The sequence below is a fragment of the Oncorhynchus masou genome, chromosome 5 (assembly GCF_036934945.1).
Source record: "Oncorhynchus masou masou isolate Uvic2021 chromosome 5, UVic_Omas_1.1, whole genome shotgun sequence".
Taxonomy (NCBI): Eukaryota; Metazoa; Chordata; class Actinopteri; order Salmoniformes; family Salmonidae; genus Oncorhynchus; species Oncorhynchus masou.
This window is the reverse complement of record NC_088216.1, coordinates 84,915,202-84,931,539: the sequence shown is the minus strand read 5'-3', so window position 1 is coordinate 84,931,539 and position 16,338 is coordinate 84,915,202. Positions and strand designations below refer to the sequence as shown.

Sequence of the window (16,338 nt, the reverse complement as noted above, 5' to 3'; positions counted from 1 at the left end):
GGTTCAGTAGTGTGTCTAATCTATAATGTAGTAGAGGAGGTGGTTCAGTAGTGTGTCTAATCTATAATGTAGTAGAGGAGGTGGTTCAGTAGTGTGTCTAATCTATAATGTAGTAGAGGAGGTGGTTCAGTAGTGTGTCTAATCTATAATGTAGTAGAGGAGGTGGTTCAGTAGTATGTCTAATCTATAATGTAGTAGAGGAGGTGGTTCAGTAGTGTGTCTAATCTATAATGTAGTAGAGGAGGTGGTTCAGTAGTGTGTCTAATCTATAATGTAGTAGAGGAGGTGGTTCAGTAGTGTGTCTAATCTATAATGTAGTAGAGGAGGTGGTTCAGTAGTGTGTCTAATCTATAATGTAGTAGAGGAGGTGGTTCAGTAGTGTGTCTAATCTATAATGTAGTAGAGGAGGTGGTTCAGTAGTATGTCTAATCTATAATGTAGTAGAGGAGGTGGTTCAGTAGTGTGTCTAATCTATAATGTAGCGGAGGAGGTGGTTCAGTAGTGTGTCTAATCTATAATGTAGCGGAGGAGGTGGTTCAGTAGTGTGTCTAATCTATAATGTAGTAGAGGAGGTGGTTCAGTAGTGTGTCTAATCTATAATGTAGTAGAGGAGGTGGTTCAGTAGTGTGTCTAATCTATAATGTAGCGGAGGAGGTGGTTCAGTAGTGTGTCTAATCTATAATGTAGTAGAGGAGGTGGTTCAGTAGTGTGTCTAATCTATAATGTAGTAGAGGAGGTGGTTCAGTAGTGTGTCTAATCTATAATAGTAGAAGGTGGTTCAGTAGTATGTCTAATCTATAATGTAGGAGGAGGTGGTTCAGTAGTATGTCTAATCTATAATGTAGTGGAGGAGGTGGTTCAGTAGTGTGTCTAATCTATAATGTAGTAGAGGAGGTGGTTCAGTAGTGTGTCTAATCTATAATGTAGTGGAGGAGGTGGTTCAGTAGTGTGTCTAATCTATAATGTAGTAGAGGAGGTGGTTCAGTAGTGTGTCTAATCTATAATGTAGTAGAGGAGGTGGTTCAGTAGTATGTCTAATCTATAATGTAGTAGAGGAGGTGGTTCAGTAGTGTGTCTAATCTATAATGTAGTAGAGGAGGTGGTTCAGTAGTGTGTCTAATCTATAATGTAGTAGAGGAGGTGGTTCAGTAGTGTGTCTAATCTATAATGTAGTAGAGGAGGTGGTTCAGTAGTGTGTCTAATCTATAATGTAGTGGAGGAGGTGGTTCAGTAGTGTGTCTAATCTATAATGTAGTAGAGGAGGTGGTTCAGTAGTGTGTCTAATCTATAATGTAGTGGAGGAGGTGGTTCAGTAGTATGTCTAATCTATAATGTAGTAGAGGAGGTGGTTCAGTAGTGTGTCTAATCTATAATGTAGTAGAGGAGGTGGTTCAGTAGTGTGTCTAATCTATAATGTAGTAGAGGAGGTGGTTCAGTAGTGTGTCTAATCTATAATGTAGTAGAGGAGGTGGTTCAGTAGTGTGTCTAATCTATAATGTAGTAGAGGAGGTGGTTCAGTAGTGTGTCTAATCTATAATGTAGTAGAGGAGGTGGTTCAGTAGTATGTCTAATCTATAATGTATCTGAGGTCGTTCAGTAGTGTGTCTAATCTATAATGTAGAGGAGGAGGTGGTTCAGTAGTGTGTCTAATCTATAATGTAGTAGAGGAGGTGGTTCAGTAGTATGTCTAATCTATAATGTATCGGAGGTGGTTCAGTAGTGTGTCTAATCTATAATGTAGTGGAGGAGGTGGTTCAGTAGTGTGTCTAATCTATAATGTAGTAGAGGTGGTTCAGTAGTGTGTCTAATCTATAATGTAGAGGAGGTGGTTCAGTAGTGTGTCTAATCTATAATGTAGTAGAGGAGGTGGTTCAGTAGTGTGTCTAATCTATAATGTAGTAGAGGAGGTGGTTCAGTAGTGTGTCTAATCTATAATGTAGTAGAGGAGGTGGTTCAGTAGTGTGTCTAATCTATAATGTAGTAGAGGAGGTGGTTCAGTAGTGTGTCTAATCTATAATGTAGTAGAGGAGGTGGTTCAGTAGTGTGTCTAATCTATAATGTAGTAGAGGAGGTGGTTCAGTAGTGTGTCTAATCTATAATGTAGCGGAGGAGGTGGTTCAGTAGTGTGTCTAATCTATAATGTAGCGGAGGAGGTGGTTCAGTAGTGTGTCTAATCTATAATGTAGTAGAGGAGGTGGTTCAGTAGTATGTCTAATCTATAATGTATCTGAGGAGGTGGTTCAGTAGTGTGTCTAATCTATAATGTAGTAGAGGAGGTGGTTCAGTAGTGTGTCTAATCTATAATGTAGTAGAGGAGGTGGTTCAGTAGTGTGTCTAATCTATAATGTAGTAGAGGAGGTGGTTCAGTAGTGTGTCTAATCTATAATGTAGTAGAGGAGGTGGTTCAGTAGTGTGTCTAATCTATAATGTAGTGGAGGAGGTGGTTCAGTAGTGTGTCTAATCTATAATGTAGTAGAGGAGGTGGTTCAGTAGTGTGTCTAATCTATAATGTAGTAGAGGAGGTGGTTCAGTAGTGTGTCTAATCTATAATGTAGTAGAGGAGGTGGTTCAGTAGTGTGTCTAATCTATAATGTAGTAGAGGAGGTGGTTCAGTAGTGTGTCTAATCTATAATGTAGTAGAGGAGGTGGTTCAGTAGAATGTCTAATCTATAATTTAGTAGAGGAGGTGGTTCAGTAGAATGTCTAATCTATAATTTAGTAGAGGAGGTGGTTCAGTAGTGTGTCTAATCTATAATGTAGCGGAGGAGGTGGTTCAGTAGTATGTCTAATCTATAATGTAGCGGAGGAGGTGGTTCAGTAGTGTGTCTAATCTATAATGTAGTAGAGGAGGTGGTTCAGTAGTATGTCTAATCTATAATGTAGTAGAGGAGGTGGTTCAGTAGTGTGTCTAATCTATAATGTAGTGGAGGAGGTGGTTCAGTAGAATGTCTAATCTATAATTTAGTAGAGGAGGTGGTTCAGTAGAATGTCTAATCTATAATTTAGTAGAGGAGGTGGTTCAGTAGTGTGTCTAATCTATAATGTAGTAGAGGAGGTGGTTCAGTAGTGTGTATAATCTATAATATAGTAGAGGAGGTGGTTCAGTAGTATGTCTAATCTATAATGTAGTGGAGGAGGTGGTTCAGTAGTATGTCTAATCTATAATGTGGTGGTTCAGTAGTGTGTCTAATCTATAATGTAGCGGAGGAGGTGGTTCAGTAGTGTGTCTAATCTATAATGTAGCGGAGGAGGTGGTTCAGTAGAATGTCTAATCTATAATGTAGCGGAGGAGGTGGTTCAGTAGAATGTCTAATCTATGATGTAGCGTATGTCTAATCTATAATGTAGCGGAGGAGGTGGTTCAGTAGAATGTCTAATCTATAATGTAGCGGAGGAGGTGGTTCAGTAGTATGTCTAATCTATAATGTAGTAGAGGAGGTGGTTCAGTAGAATGTCTAATCTATAATGTAGTGGAGGAGGTGGTTCAGTAGAATGTCTAATCTATAATGTAGTAGAGGAGGTGGTTCAGTAGTATGTCTAATCTATAATGTAGTAGAGGAGGTGGTTCAGTAGTGTGTCTAATCTATAATGTAGTGGAGGAGGTGGTTCAGTAGTGTGTCTAATCTATAATGTAGTGGAGGAGGTGGTTCAGTAGTATGTCTAATCTATAATGTAGTGGAGGAGGTGGTTCAGTAGTATGTCTAATCTATAATGTAGTGGAGGAGGTGGTTCAGTAGTGTGTCTAATCTATAATGTAGTAGAGGAGGTGGTTCAGTAGTGTGTCTAATCTATAATGTAGTAGAGGAGGTGGTTCAGTAGTGTGTCTAATCTATAATGTAGCGGAGGAGGTGGTTCAGTAGAATGTCTAATCTATAATGTAGCGGAGGAGGTGGTTCAGTAGTGTGTCTAATCTATAATGTAGTGGAGGAGGTGGTTCAGTAGTGTGTCTAATCTATAATGTAGCGGAGGAGGTGGTTCAGTAGAATGTCTAATCTATAATGTAGCGGAGGAGGTGGTTCAGTAGAATGTCTAATCTATGATGTAGCGTATGTCTAATCTATAATGTAGCGGAGGAGGTGGTTCAGTAGAATGTCTAATCTATAATGTAGCGGAGGAGGTGGTTCAGTAGTATGTCTAATCTATAATGTAGTAGAGGAGGTGGTTCAGTAGAATGTCTAATCTATAATGTAGCGGAGGAGGTGGTTCAGTAGTATGTCTAATCTATAATGTAGTAGAGGAGGTGGTTCAGTAGTATGTCTAATCTATAATGTAGTAGAGGAGGTGGTTCAGTAGTGTGTCTAATCTATAATGTAGTGGAGGAGGTGGTTCAGTAGTGTGTCTAATCTATAATGTAGTGGAGGAGGTGGTTCAGTAGTATGTCTAATCTATAATGTAGTGGAGGAGGTGGTTCAGTAGTATGTCTAATCTATAATGTAGTGGAGGAGGTGGTTCAGTAGTGTGTCTAATCTATAATGTAGTAGAGGAGGTGGTTCAGTAGTGTGTCTAATCTATAATGTAGTAGAGGAGGTGGTTCAGTAGTGTGTCTAATCTATAATGTAGCGGAGGAGGTGGTTCAGTAGAATGTCTAATCTATAATGTAGCGGAGGAGGTGGTTCAGTAGTGTGTCTAATCTATAATGTAGTGGAGGAGGTGGTTCAGTAGTGTGTCTAATCTATAATGTAGTGGAGGAGGTGGTTCAGTAGTATGTCTAATCTATAATGTAGTAGAGGAGGTGGTTCAGTAGTGTGTCTAATCTATAATGTAGTAGAGGAGGTGGTTCAGTAGAATGTCTAATCTATAATGTAGTAGAGGAGGTGGTTCAGTAGAATGTCTAATCTATAATGTAGTAGAGGAGGTGGTTCAGTAGTGTGTCTAATCTATAATGTAGTAGAGGAGGTGGTTCAGTAGTATGTCTAATCTATAATGTAGCGGAGGAGGTGGTTCAGTAGTGTGTCTAATCTATAATGTAGTAGAGGAGGTGGTTCAGTAGTGTGTCTAATCTATAATGTAGTAGAGGAGGTGGTTCAGTAGTGTGTCTAATCTATAATGTAGTAGAGGAGGTGGTTCAGTAGTGTGTCTAATCTATAATGTAGCGGAGGAGGTGGTTCAGTAGAATGTCTAATCTATAATGTAGTAGAGGAGGTGGTTCAGTAGTGTGTCTAATCTATAATGTAGTAGAGGAGGTGGTTCAGTAGTGTGTCTAATCTATAATGTAGTAGAGGAGGTGGTTCAGTAGTGTGTCTAATCTATAATGTAGTAGAGGAGGTGGTTCAGTAGTAGTGTGTCTAATCTATAATGTAGCGGAGGAGGTGGTTCAGTAGTGTGTCTAATCTATAATGTATCAGAGGAGGTGGTTCAGTAGTATGTCTAATCTATAATGTAGCGGAGGAGGTGGTTCAGTAGTGTCTAATCTATGTTAGCGTATGTCTAATCTATAATGTAGCGGAGGAGGTGTTCAGTAGAATGTCTAATCTATAATGTAGTGGAGGAGGTGGTTCAGTAGTATGTCTAATCTATAATGTAGTAGAGGAGGTGGTTCAGTAGAATGTCTAATCTATAATGTAGTGGAGGAGGTGGTTCAGTAGTGTGTCTAATCTATAATGTAGGTGGTTCAGTAGTATGTCTAATCTATAATGTAGTAGAGGAGGTGGTTCAGTAGTGTGTCTAATCTATAATGTAGTGGAGGAGGTGGTTCAGTAGTGTGTCTAATCTATAATGTAGTAGAGGAGGTGGTTCAGTAGTGTGTCTAATCTATAATGTAGTAGAGGAGGTGATTCAGTAGTATGTCTAATCTATAATGTAGTAGAGGAGGTGGTTCAGTAGTGTGTCTAATCTATAATGTAGTGGAGGTGGTTCAGTAGTATGTCTAATCTATAATACTAGAGGAGGTGGTTCAGTAGTGTGTCTAATCTATAATGTAGAGGAGGTGGTTCAGTAGTGTGTCTAATCTATAATGTAGCGGAGGAGGTGGTTCAGTAGTGTGTCTAATCTATAATGTGGTGGTGGTTCAGTAGTGTGTCTAATCTATAATGTAGTGGAGGAGGTGGTTCAGTAGTATGTCTAATCTATAATGTAGCGGAGGAGGTGGTTCAGTAGTGTGTCTAATCTATAATGAGGAAGAGGAGGTGGTTCTGTAGTGTGTCTAATCTATAATGTAGTAGAGGAGGTGGTTCAGTAGTGTGTCTAATCTATAATGTAGTAGAGGAGGTGGTTCAGTAAACTATGATCCTATGAGGAGTAGCCTTTCCTTGAAGACTTGTTAACCCCCTGAGGTAATGACCAAACTTCAGTTCGCCGTTCTTGTGCCACACAGGAGACTGGTTTGAACCCGACCGGTCACACTATGGAACTGTGTATCACTCAGCTCCATATATTTTGAAGTTTTTGATTTGTTTTTACAGCCTCTTGCTAACTCGCTTTCATCTCCTCTTTTAATGTAACCACCAGGTGACCTGTGTGGACTGGAGCGATCTGGCTGGGAAGGGGTACGTCATCTTCAACATGTCAGACAACGTTGACTGTGTGAGTAACCACAACGTGTCTTGCCACCAGATGACATCGTAAACATATTTTTTTAGACCGTAATATTGCAGCACTGTAATTGCTGATGTTTCTTAGAGTCGTTCGTTGGGAAAAGTTCTGATTTCGTAAATCTGTAATTGAATCAACAGGGCATGATGGGATGCCATTAGATGGTATCATGGTTAAACCAGCCTGAACACTTGTGTAACTATAGTGAGTGTAGCATACAGTCTGGTCTAACCAGGCTATAGATCCAGACAGCTCCATTGTTGTCCTTCACTGTGAGACAACCAGGAGCCCTTTCACTGTGAGGAAACCAGGAGCCCTTTCACTGTGAGGAAACCAGGAGCCCTTTCACTGTGAGGAAACCAGGAGCCCTTTCACTGTGAGACAACCAGGAGCCCTTTCACTGTGAGACAACCAGGAGCCCTTTCACTGTGAGGAAACACAGGAGCCCTTTCACTGTGAGACAACCAGGAGCCCTTTCACTGTGAGACAACCAGGAGCCCTTTCACTGTGAGACAACCAGGAGCCCTTTCACTGTGAGACAACCAGGAGCCCTTTCACTGTGAGGAAACCAGGAGCCCTTTCACTGTGAGACAACCAGGAGCCCTTTCACTGTGAGACAACCAGGAGCCCTTTCACTGTGAGACAACCAGGAGCCCTTTCACTGTGAGACAACCAGGAGCCCTTTCACTGTGAGACAACCAGGAGCCCTTTCACTGTGAGACAACCAGGAGCCCTTTCACTGTGAGACAACCAGGAGCCCTTTCACTGTGAGACAACCAGGAGCCCTTTCACTGTGAGACAACCAGGAGCCCCTTTCCTCTTTCACTGTCGAGCCCTTTTTGCAACATTCTCCTCAGCCCTTTCCTCCTCTCCACCCTCACTGTGAGACAACCAGGAGCCCTTTCCTCGGAGCCCTTTCACTTCCACCCTTTCCACTCTCCACATTCTCCTCCTCCTCCTCCCTCCACCCTCACCCCCTCCTCTCCACCCTCCCCCCCTCCTTTCCATCCTCCACCCTCACCCCCTCCTTTCCACCCTTCACCCTCACCCCTCCTCTCCACCCCCCCACCCTCAACCCCTCATCCCCCTCCCTCCTCTCCACCCTCACCCCCTCCTTTCCACCCTCCACCCTCACCCCCTCCTCTCCACCCCCCCACCCTCAACCCCTCATCCGCCTCTCCTCTCCACCCTCACCCCCTCCTCTCCCCCTCACCCTCTCCTTTCCACCCTCCACCCTCACCCTCACCCCCTCCTCTCCACCCTCATCCCTCTCCTCTCCATCCCCCACACCCATCCATCTCATCCCCCCTCCTCTCCACCCCCACCCCCCCCTCTTCTCCATCATCTCCATCCTCTCCCCAGTAAGACTAGCTGTTGCCATTGGAGTAGGCTAATGGGGATCCTAATAAATCTAAATCAAATCCTCTCCAACCCCCCCCCCCAAATCATCCCCCCATCACCCAAGAGTCCCTCCGTCACCATGGAAACAACAGAAAGTCATGCAATTATAATCAATGTGACCTTTTTGGTTGTCACGCCAACCGCTACAGAGTAATCACAAGTACCCAGCAGGGAAGAAGACAGCAACGCTCCGATCCACAAAACAGCAGCTCATCAAAGGAGCATGATTGGTTCAACGGCATAGTTGGCAGGCAGATTTATTCTGTGCAGCATGAGTCATCACCACACAACCTTCTCTTTTTTCCCCACAGAATACCATTTTGTATGTTAAACAGTTGCCTATTTTGTATGTCTGTTTGTTTCTACCTTTATCCTCTTGTCCTGGTTTCAGCTGGATCCTCTATACAACTAACTACAGCACAAACCAAATCGATCTGACAACAACCAGGTCACCTGATGCCCCTTTGTTTGTTTCACTGTTAACCTCTGACCTCTCCTGTTGTGTTCATGTTCAGGATGAGTTCCGTGTGGAGAGTGGAGAGCGGCTCTTGGAGCTGCTAGAGACAACCTTCTCTAGGAAGATGAACAGTCCTCAGGGCTCCTGGCTCATCTCTCTCTCTAAACCCACCAGACAGGACCACCAGCTGCTCGTCACGCTGGCCAACGAACACGGTACCAGATGCATCAGAGAGCTGGGGCCCACTTTCTCATTGCAGTCAAGCTCTCAAACCTAGGTTTCATAGAAATACTGTGAAATATGTGATCCCGAGCCAAACTTCGTCAAATGATATGAAGATATACACGTAGCTGTCTCCCACACTGTATTCTCATCAAATCAAATTTTATTTGTCACATACACATGGTTAGCAGATGCTAATGCGAGTGTAGCGAAATGCTTGGTTGCTCACTCGTGTGCTATTTAGTAACATTTTTTTGTGTGTGATTTCTGACTGTCTTTTAGGAGTTATTGCCACCAAGGATATGTTGTCAATTTTAGGCGAAATCAGGAGAGGTTTACACGAGGTAAGATCCTTCTGTTTCTATGTAAGGTTGTAATTGGATCCTTCTGTTTCTATGTAAGGTTGTAATTGGATCCTTCTGTTTCTATGTAAGGTTGTAATTGGATCCTTCTGTAAGGTTGTAATTGGATCCTTCTGTTTCTATGTAAGGTTGTAATTGGATCCTTCTGTTTCTATGTAAGGTTGTAATTGGATCCTTCTGTTTCTATGTAAGGTTGTAATTGGATCCTTCTGTTTCTATGTAAGGTTGTAATTGGATCCTTCTGTTTCTATGTAAGGTTGTAATTGGATCCTTCTGTTTCTATGTAAGGTTGTAATTGGATCCTTCTGTTTCTATGTAAGGTTGTAATTGGATCCTTCTGTTTCTATGTAAGGTTGTAATTGGATCCTTCTGTTTCTATGTAAGGTTGTAATTGGATCCTTCTGTTTCTATGTAAGGTTGTAATTGGATCCTTCTGTTTCTATGTAAGGTTGTAATTGGATCCTTCTGTTTCTATGTAAGGTTGTAATTGGATCCTTCTGGCTTTGTGTGAGGTTGTAATTGGATCCTTCTGTTTCTATGTAAGGTTGTAATTGGATCCTTCTGTTTCTATGTACGGTTGTAATTGGATCCTTCTGTTTCTATGTAAGGTTGTAATTGGATCCTTCTGGCTTTGTGTGAGGTTGTAAATGGGTCGGCCTGGTCTCCGTCCCGAAGTATAAACTGATTCTGTCTGAATGAAACTGAATGTTTCAGTGTGATTGGTTCCAGATTGGTATCCAGAACTACAGCAGTGCTAACACCTGTCACTCCAGACCCAGTCAGACGCGTAGTGACTACGGGAAGCTGTTCGTGGTCCTGGTGATCATAGGTTCTGTCTGTGTGGTCATCATCGCGTCTGGTCTCATCTATATCTTCTGGCAGAGACGCCTGCCTAAGATCAAGACTATGGTAGGTGTAGATTTACTTACTGTAGATTTACTTACTGTAGATTTACTTACTGTAGATTTACTTACTGTAGATTTACTGTAGACAGAGCCTGGACTCGAACCCAGAATCTCTAGTGGCACAGCTAGCACTGCGATGCAGTGCCTTAGACCACTGTGCCACTCGGGAGTCCCACACTCAATTATTTCAAACGTTATGTTTTGATTATGTAAAAACTTCTCCTCTTTCTTCTCCTTTCCCTCCCAAGACTCGAGGCGAGGAATTTCATTTTGTGGAGAACGGCTGCCATGACAACCCTACCCTGGATGTGACGAGTGACGGCGGGGGGCAGCCAGACATAAAGGAGAAGAAACATCGCCACGCCAACGGACTGACGGCTGGGTCTGTGGGGGAGGGAGGGAGTAGTGGCTGGCAGGTCCTGGTCAACAAACCTGGAGGGAAGGAAGAGGATAATATGGAAGAGGATACACACCTTTAGTAGAGAGAAGAAGAGTGGAAGAGGATAATATGGAAGAGGATACACCTTAGAGAGAAGAAAGTGGAAGATAATATGGAAGAGGATACACACCTTTAGTAGAGAGAAGAAGAGTGGAAGAGGATAATATGGAAGAGGATACACACCTTTAGTAGAGAGAAGAAGAGTGGAAGAGGATAATATGGAAGAGGATACACACCTTTGGTAGAGAGAAGAAGAGTGGAAGAGGATAATATGGAAGAGGATACACACCTTTGGTAGAGAGAAGAGTGGAAGAGGATAATATGGAAGAGGTAGAGAGAAGAAGAGTGGAAGAGGATAATATGGAAGAGGATACATACCTTTGGTAGAGAGAAGAGTGGAAGAGGATAATATGGAAGAGGATACACACCTTTAGTAGAGAGAAGAAGAGTGGAAGAGGATAATATGGAAGAGGATACACACATTTGGTAGAGAGAAGAAGAGTGGAAGAGGATAATATGGAAGAGGATACACACCTTTGGTAGAGAGAAGAAGAGTGGAAGAGGATAATATGGAAGAGGATACACACCTTTGGTAGAGAGAAGAAGAGTGGAAGAGGATAATATGGAAGAGGATACACACCTTTAGTAGAGAGAAGAAGTTTGGAAGAGGATAATATGGAAGAGGATACACACATTTGGTAGAGAGAAGAAGAGTGGAAGAGGATAATATGGAAGAGGATACACACCTTTGGTAGAGAGAAGAAGAGTGGAAGAGGATAATATGGAAGAGGATACACACCTTTAGTAGAGAGAAGAAGAGTGGAAGAGGATAATATGGAAGAGGATACACACCTTTGGTAGAGAGAAGAAGAGTGGAAGAGGAGAAGGTAGCCTGGATCCAGATCTGTTTGTGCTGTCTTGCCAACTTCTATGGTCACTGTCACATTTGGCGTGTCAAGACAGCTGTAACAAATCTGGGAGTCGGACTCGGCTAGAAAGAGAACTCATGATGAAGACGCAAAACATCAGTGTTGTGAAAGTTGTGAACGCATCGGCTGTCAAATTGTACAGAGCAAAAATATAAACGCAACATGTAAAGTGTTGGTCCCATGTTTCATGAGCTGAAAATAAAGATCCCAGAAATGTTCCATATGCACAAAAAGCTTATTTCCCTTAAAGTTTGTGCACAAATTTGTTTTATAGTCCTGCTAGTGAGCATTTCTCCTTTGACAAGATAATCCACCCATTTGACAGGTGTGGCAAATCAAAAAGCTGATTAAACAGCATTAAATCAGCATTAGATCATTAAACAGGTGCAGCTTGTGCTGGGGACAATAAAATGCCACTCTAAACCAGAGCTCTATTTCTGTCTGTAATGAAGCCCTTTTGTGAGGAAAAACTCAATCTTATTGGCTGGGCCTGGCTCCCCAGTGGGTGGGCCTATGCTCTTCTAGGCCCACCCATGGCTTTGCCCCTGCCCAGTCATGTGTAATCCATAGATTAGGACCTAATTAATGTATTTCAATTGACCGATTTCCTCATATGAACTGTAACTCAGTAAAATCGTTGAAATTGTTGCATGTTGCGTTTATATATTTTTTTGTTCAGTATAGAAAGACAAAGTATAGTAATCAGGAGTCACTTAAACAACTTATTAAAGCTACTTAGACGTTTTATCAATTGACTATGATTATATGATATGGCCTTGATCATCTACTCTGCTTTCCTTTTTTTGTCAACTAAGCATGATTCGCATCTATTACTAAACACTGTACAGCTACAGGGACTTTTCAGAATAATGAAACATTGATATTGAAGCGAATAGAGACATTATCCCTCTGTTACGCGTATAAATGTTCGTAGTTGAACTACTGAAGTTATTAGAATATTGCATTTAGTTGAACATGTTTGAATGCAGAGTTAAACACTTTGTGCTATTGTTTTATTATGTAAAGTTGGAATGCCATCTCTGTGTTTGGTCTGTTCACACTGATCGTAGTTCAAAGTCACACAGTCATTTGGAAGCATTCGTTATACCCAGCCTCCTTACAATCAAGACTGAGTTTGCCAAATTATCTAGCTTGGTTGCCTGATCTAAATGCTTTAGCCAGTCATCTCTGGCTGCTGTGGCATGGTAACAAACAAGGGATTGGCTAAAGCACAATCACATCTGGTAACCAGGTTGCAAAACAACTGAGGCTGTCATGGTAACAAACAAGGGATTGGCTAAAGCACAATCACATCTGGTAACCAGGCTGCAAAACAACTGAGGCCATATTTATGATGCTTCCCCCCCCCCCTACAATTTTATAAATATATATATACAGTGCCTTGCGAAAGTATTCGGCCCCCTTGAACTTTGCGACCTTTTGCCACATTTCAGGCTTCAAACATAAAGATATAAAACTGTATTTTTTTGTGAAGAATCAACAACAAGTGGGACACAATCATGAAGTGGAAGGACATTTATTGGATATTTCAAACTTTTTTAACAAATCAAAAACTGAAAAATTGGGCATGCAAAAATTATTCAGCCCCTTTACTTTCAGTGCAGCAAACTCTCTCCAGAAGTTCAGTGAGGATCTCTGAATGATCCAATGTTGACCTAAATGACTAATGATGATAAATACAATCCACCTGTGTGTAATCACATCTCCGTATCAATGCACCTGCACTGTGATAGTCTCAGAGGTCCGTTAAAAGCGCAGAGAGCATCATGAAGAACAAGGAACACACCAGGCAGGTCCGAGATACGGTTGTGAAGAAGTTTAAAGCCGGATTTGGATACAAAAAGATTTCCCAAGCATTAAACATCCCAAGGAGCACTGTGCAAGGGATAATATTGAAATGGAAGGAGTATCAGACCACTGCAAATCTACCAAGACCTGGCCGTCCCTCTAAACTTTCAGCTCATACAAGGAGAAGACTGATCAGAGATGCAGCCAAGAGGCCCATGATCACTCTGGATGAACTGCAGAGATCTACAGCTGAGGTGGGAGACTCTGTCCATAGGACAACAATCAGTTGTATATTGCACAAATCTGGCCTTTATGGAAGAGTGGCAAGAAGAAAGCCATTTCTTAAAGATATCCATAAAAAGTGTTGTTTAAAGTTTGCCACAAGCCACCTGGGAGACACACCAAACATGTGGAAGAAGGTGCTCTGGTCAGATGAAACCAAAATTGAACTTTTTGGCAACAATGCAAAACGTTATGTTTGGCGTAAAAGCAACAAAGCTCATCACCCTGAACACAACATCCCCACTGTCAAACATGGCGGTGGCAGCATCATGGTTTGGGCCTGCTTTTCTTCAGCAGGGACAGGGAAGATGGTTAAAATCGCTGGGAAGATGGATGGAGCCAAATACAGGACCATTCTGGAAGAAAACCTGATGGAGTCTGCAAAAGACCTGAGACTGGGACAGAGATTTGTCTTCCAACAAGACAATGATCCAAAACATAAAGCAAAATCTACAATGGAATGGTTCAAAAATAAACATATCCAGGTGTTAGAATGGCCAAGTCAAAGTCCAGACCTGAATCCAATCGAGAATCTGTGGAAACAACTGAAAACTGCTGTTCACAAATGCTCTCCATCCAACCTCACTGAGCTCGAGCTGTTTTGCAAGGAGGAATGGGAAAAAATTTCAGTCTCTCGATGTGCAAAACTGATAGAGACATACCCCAAGCGACTTACAGCTGTAATCGCAGCAAAAGGTGGCACTACAAAGTATTAACTTAAGGGGGATGAATAATTTTGCACGCCCAATTTTTCAGTTTTTGATTTGTTAAAAAAGTTTGAAATAATCAATAAATGTCCTTCCACTTCATGATTGTGTCCCACTTGTTGATTCTTCACAAAAAAAATACAGTTTTATATCTTTATGTTTGAAGCCTGAAATGTGGCAAAAGGTCGCAAAGTTCAAGGGGGCCGAATACTTTCGCAAGGCACTGTATATTCATTTATCATAAGCACAGCGAATAATGTTTTAGCCTCTTTACTGTAGAAGGCATGTAAATATGATTGTAATGTCATGCTGCTAGTATTTCTGCTGAGGCCCTGAAGCTAATGACATACTGTAGTTTAAATATATCTTCTCTGCCTTGACAGTATTGTCTCTGCATCAAAATGGTGGGATATGTGTTTTTGTTTTTAGTCCGCAGTCAGCTATAGAGCTCAGATCTTTTTGAGAGAAATCAATAGCACCAAGATGGTTCACATCTCTCATAGCGTACGCTGTGCTTATCCGAGAAGTGTTAGAAACGCTTAAATCCGTAAATACATGCTAAAACTGTGTTGTGTTGTGTGTTGTGTGTGTGTGAAATCATCCCAAAGAATAGTCCAATCTTATATGGTAGGGATAAGCTACTAAACACAGGTGGTCGGTGGCACCTTACGAGGACGGACTCTTAGTAATGGCCTGAAAAGAAGAAATGGAACATCAAAAAACACCTGGTTTCTACGTGTTTGACCCCATTCCATTTACTCCATTCCAGACATTATGAGCCGCCCTCCCCTCTGCCATCTCCTGTGGTACAAAACTAACGCTTTAGTGGAGGGATGGATGGGATTGGATGGAGGAATGGCTGGATGGGAGGAAGAGAGAGTGGGATGGCTGATGAGAGGGAGGGAGGAATGGATGGATGGATGAGAGGGGTGGCTGGAAGGAGGGAGGGATGGCTGATGGGAGGGAGGAATGGATGGATGGATGAGAGGGGTTGCTGGAAGGAGGGAGGGATGGCTGATGGGAGGGAGGAATGGATGGATGGATGGATGGATGGGAGGGGTGGCTGGAAGGAGGGAGGGATGGCTGATGGGAGGGAGGAATGGATGGATGGATGAGAGGGGTTGCTGGAAGGAGAGTGGGATGGCTGATGGGAGGGAGGAATGGATGGATGGATGGATGGGAGGGGTGGCTGGAAGGAGAGTGGGATGGCTGATGAGAGGGAGGGAGGAATGGATGGATGGATGAGAGGGGTGGCTGGAAGGAGAGGGATGGCTGATGGGAGGGAGGGAGGAATGGATGGATGAGAGGGGTAGCTGGAAGGAGAGTGGGATGGCTGATGAGAGGGAGGGAGGAATGGATGGATGGATGGATGGGAGGGGTAGCTGGAAGGAGAGTGGGATGGCTAATGGGAGGGAGGGAGGAATGGATGGATGAGAGGAAGAGAGAGTGGGATGGCTGATGAGAGGGAGGGAGGAATGGATGGATGAGAGGAAGAGAGAGTGGGATGGCTGATGAGAGGGAGGGAGGAATGGATGGATGGATGAGAGGGGTGGCTGGAAGGAGAGTGGGATGGCTGATGAGAGGGAGGGAGGAATGGATGGATGAGAGGAGAGGGGATGGCTGGAAGGGAGGGAGGAATGGATGGAGTGGAAGGAGAGTGGGATGGCTGATGGGAGGGAGGGAGGAATGGATGGATGGATGAGAGGGGTGGCTGATGGGATGGCTGATGGGAGGAATGGATGGATGGATGAGAGGGGTGGCTGGAAGGAGAGTGGGATGGCTGATGGGAGGGAGGAATGGATGGATGGATGAGAGGGGTGGCTGGAAGGAGAGTGGGATGGCTGATGGGAGGGAGGAATGGATGGATGGATGAGAGGGGAAGGAGAGTGGGAGGGGTGGCTGGAAGGGAGTGGGATGGCTGATGGGAGGGAGGAATGGATGGATGGATGAGAGGGGTGGCTGGAAGGAGAGTGGGATGGCTAATGGGAGGGAGGAATGGATGGATGGATGAGAGAGGGATGGCTGGAAGGATGGATGGTGGGATGGAATGGATGGAGGGGTGGGGGTGGGATGGCTAATGGGAGGGAGGAATGGATGGATGGATGAGAGGGGTGGCTGGAAGGAGAGTGGGATGGCTAATGGGAGGGAGGAATGGATGGATGGATGAGAGGGGTGGCTGGAAGGAGAGTGGGATGGCTAATGGGAGGGAGGAATGGATGGATGGATGAGAGGGGTGGCTGGAAGGAGAGTGGGATGGCTGATGGGAGGGAGGAATGGATGGATGGGAGGGGTGG

General features: G+C 43.4%; 1 protein-coding gene across 1 annotated transcript in view; it reads left to right on the top strand.

The window, feature by feature from the left end:
- LOC135528108 (podocalyxin-like protein 2) overlaps positions 1–10,958 on the top strand; it is a 48,986-nt gene extending 38,028 nt beyond the window's left edge. The window contains exons 5-11 of the mRNA XM_064956928.1: positions 6,448–6,522; positions 8,448–8,604; positions 8,894–8,955; positions 9,703–9,882; positions 10,127–10,402; positions 10,446–10,611; positions 10,648–10,958. Coding sequence (XP_064813000.1) covers positions 6,448–6,522; positions 8,448–8,604; positions 8,894–8,955; positions 9,703–9,882; positions 10,127–10,357 — 705 coding nt within the window. The 3' untranslated portion in view covers positions 10,358–10,402; positions 10,446–10,611; positions 10,648–10,958. The remainder of the gene's footprint in view (positions 1–6,447; positions 6,523–8,447; positions 8,605–8,893; positions 8,956–9,702; positions 9,883–10,126; positions 10,403–10,445; positions 10,612–10,647) is intronic.
- Positions 10,959–16,338: the final 5,380 nt, after the last annotated feature.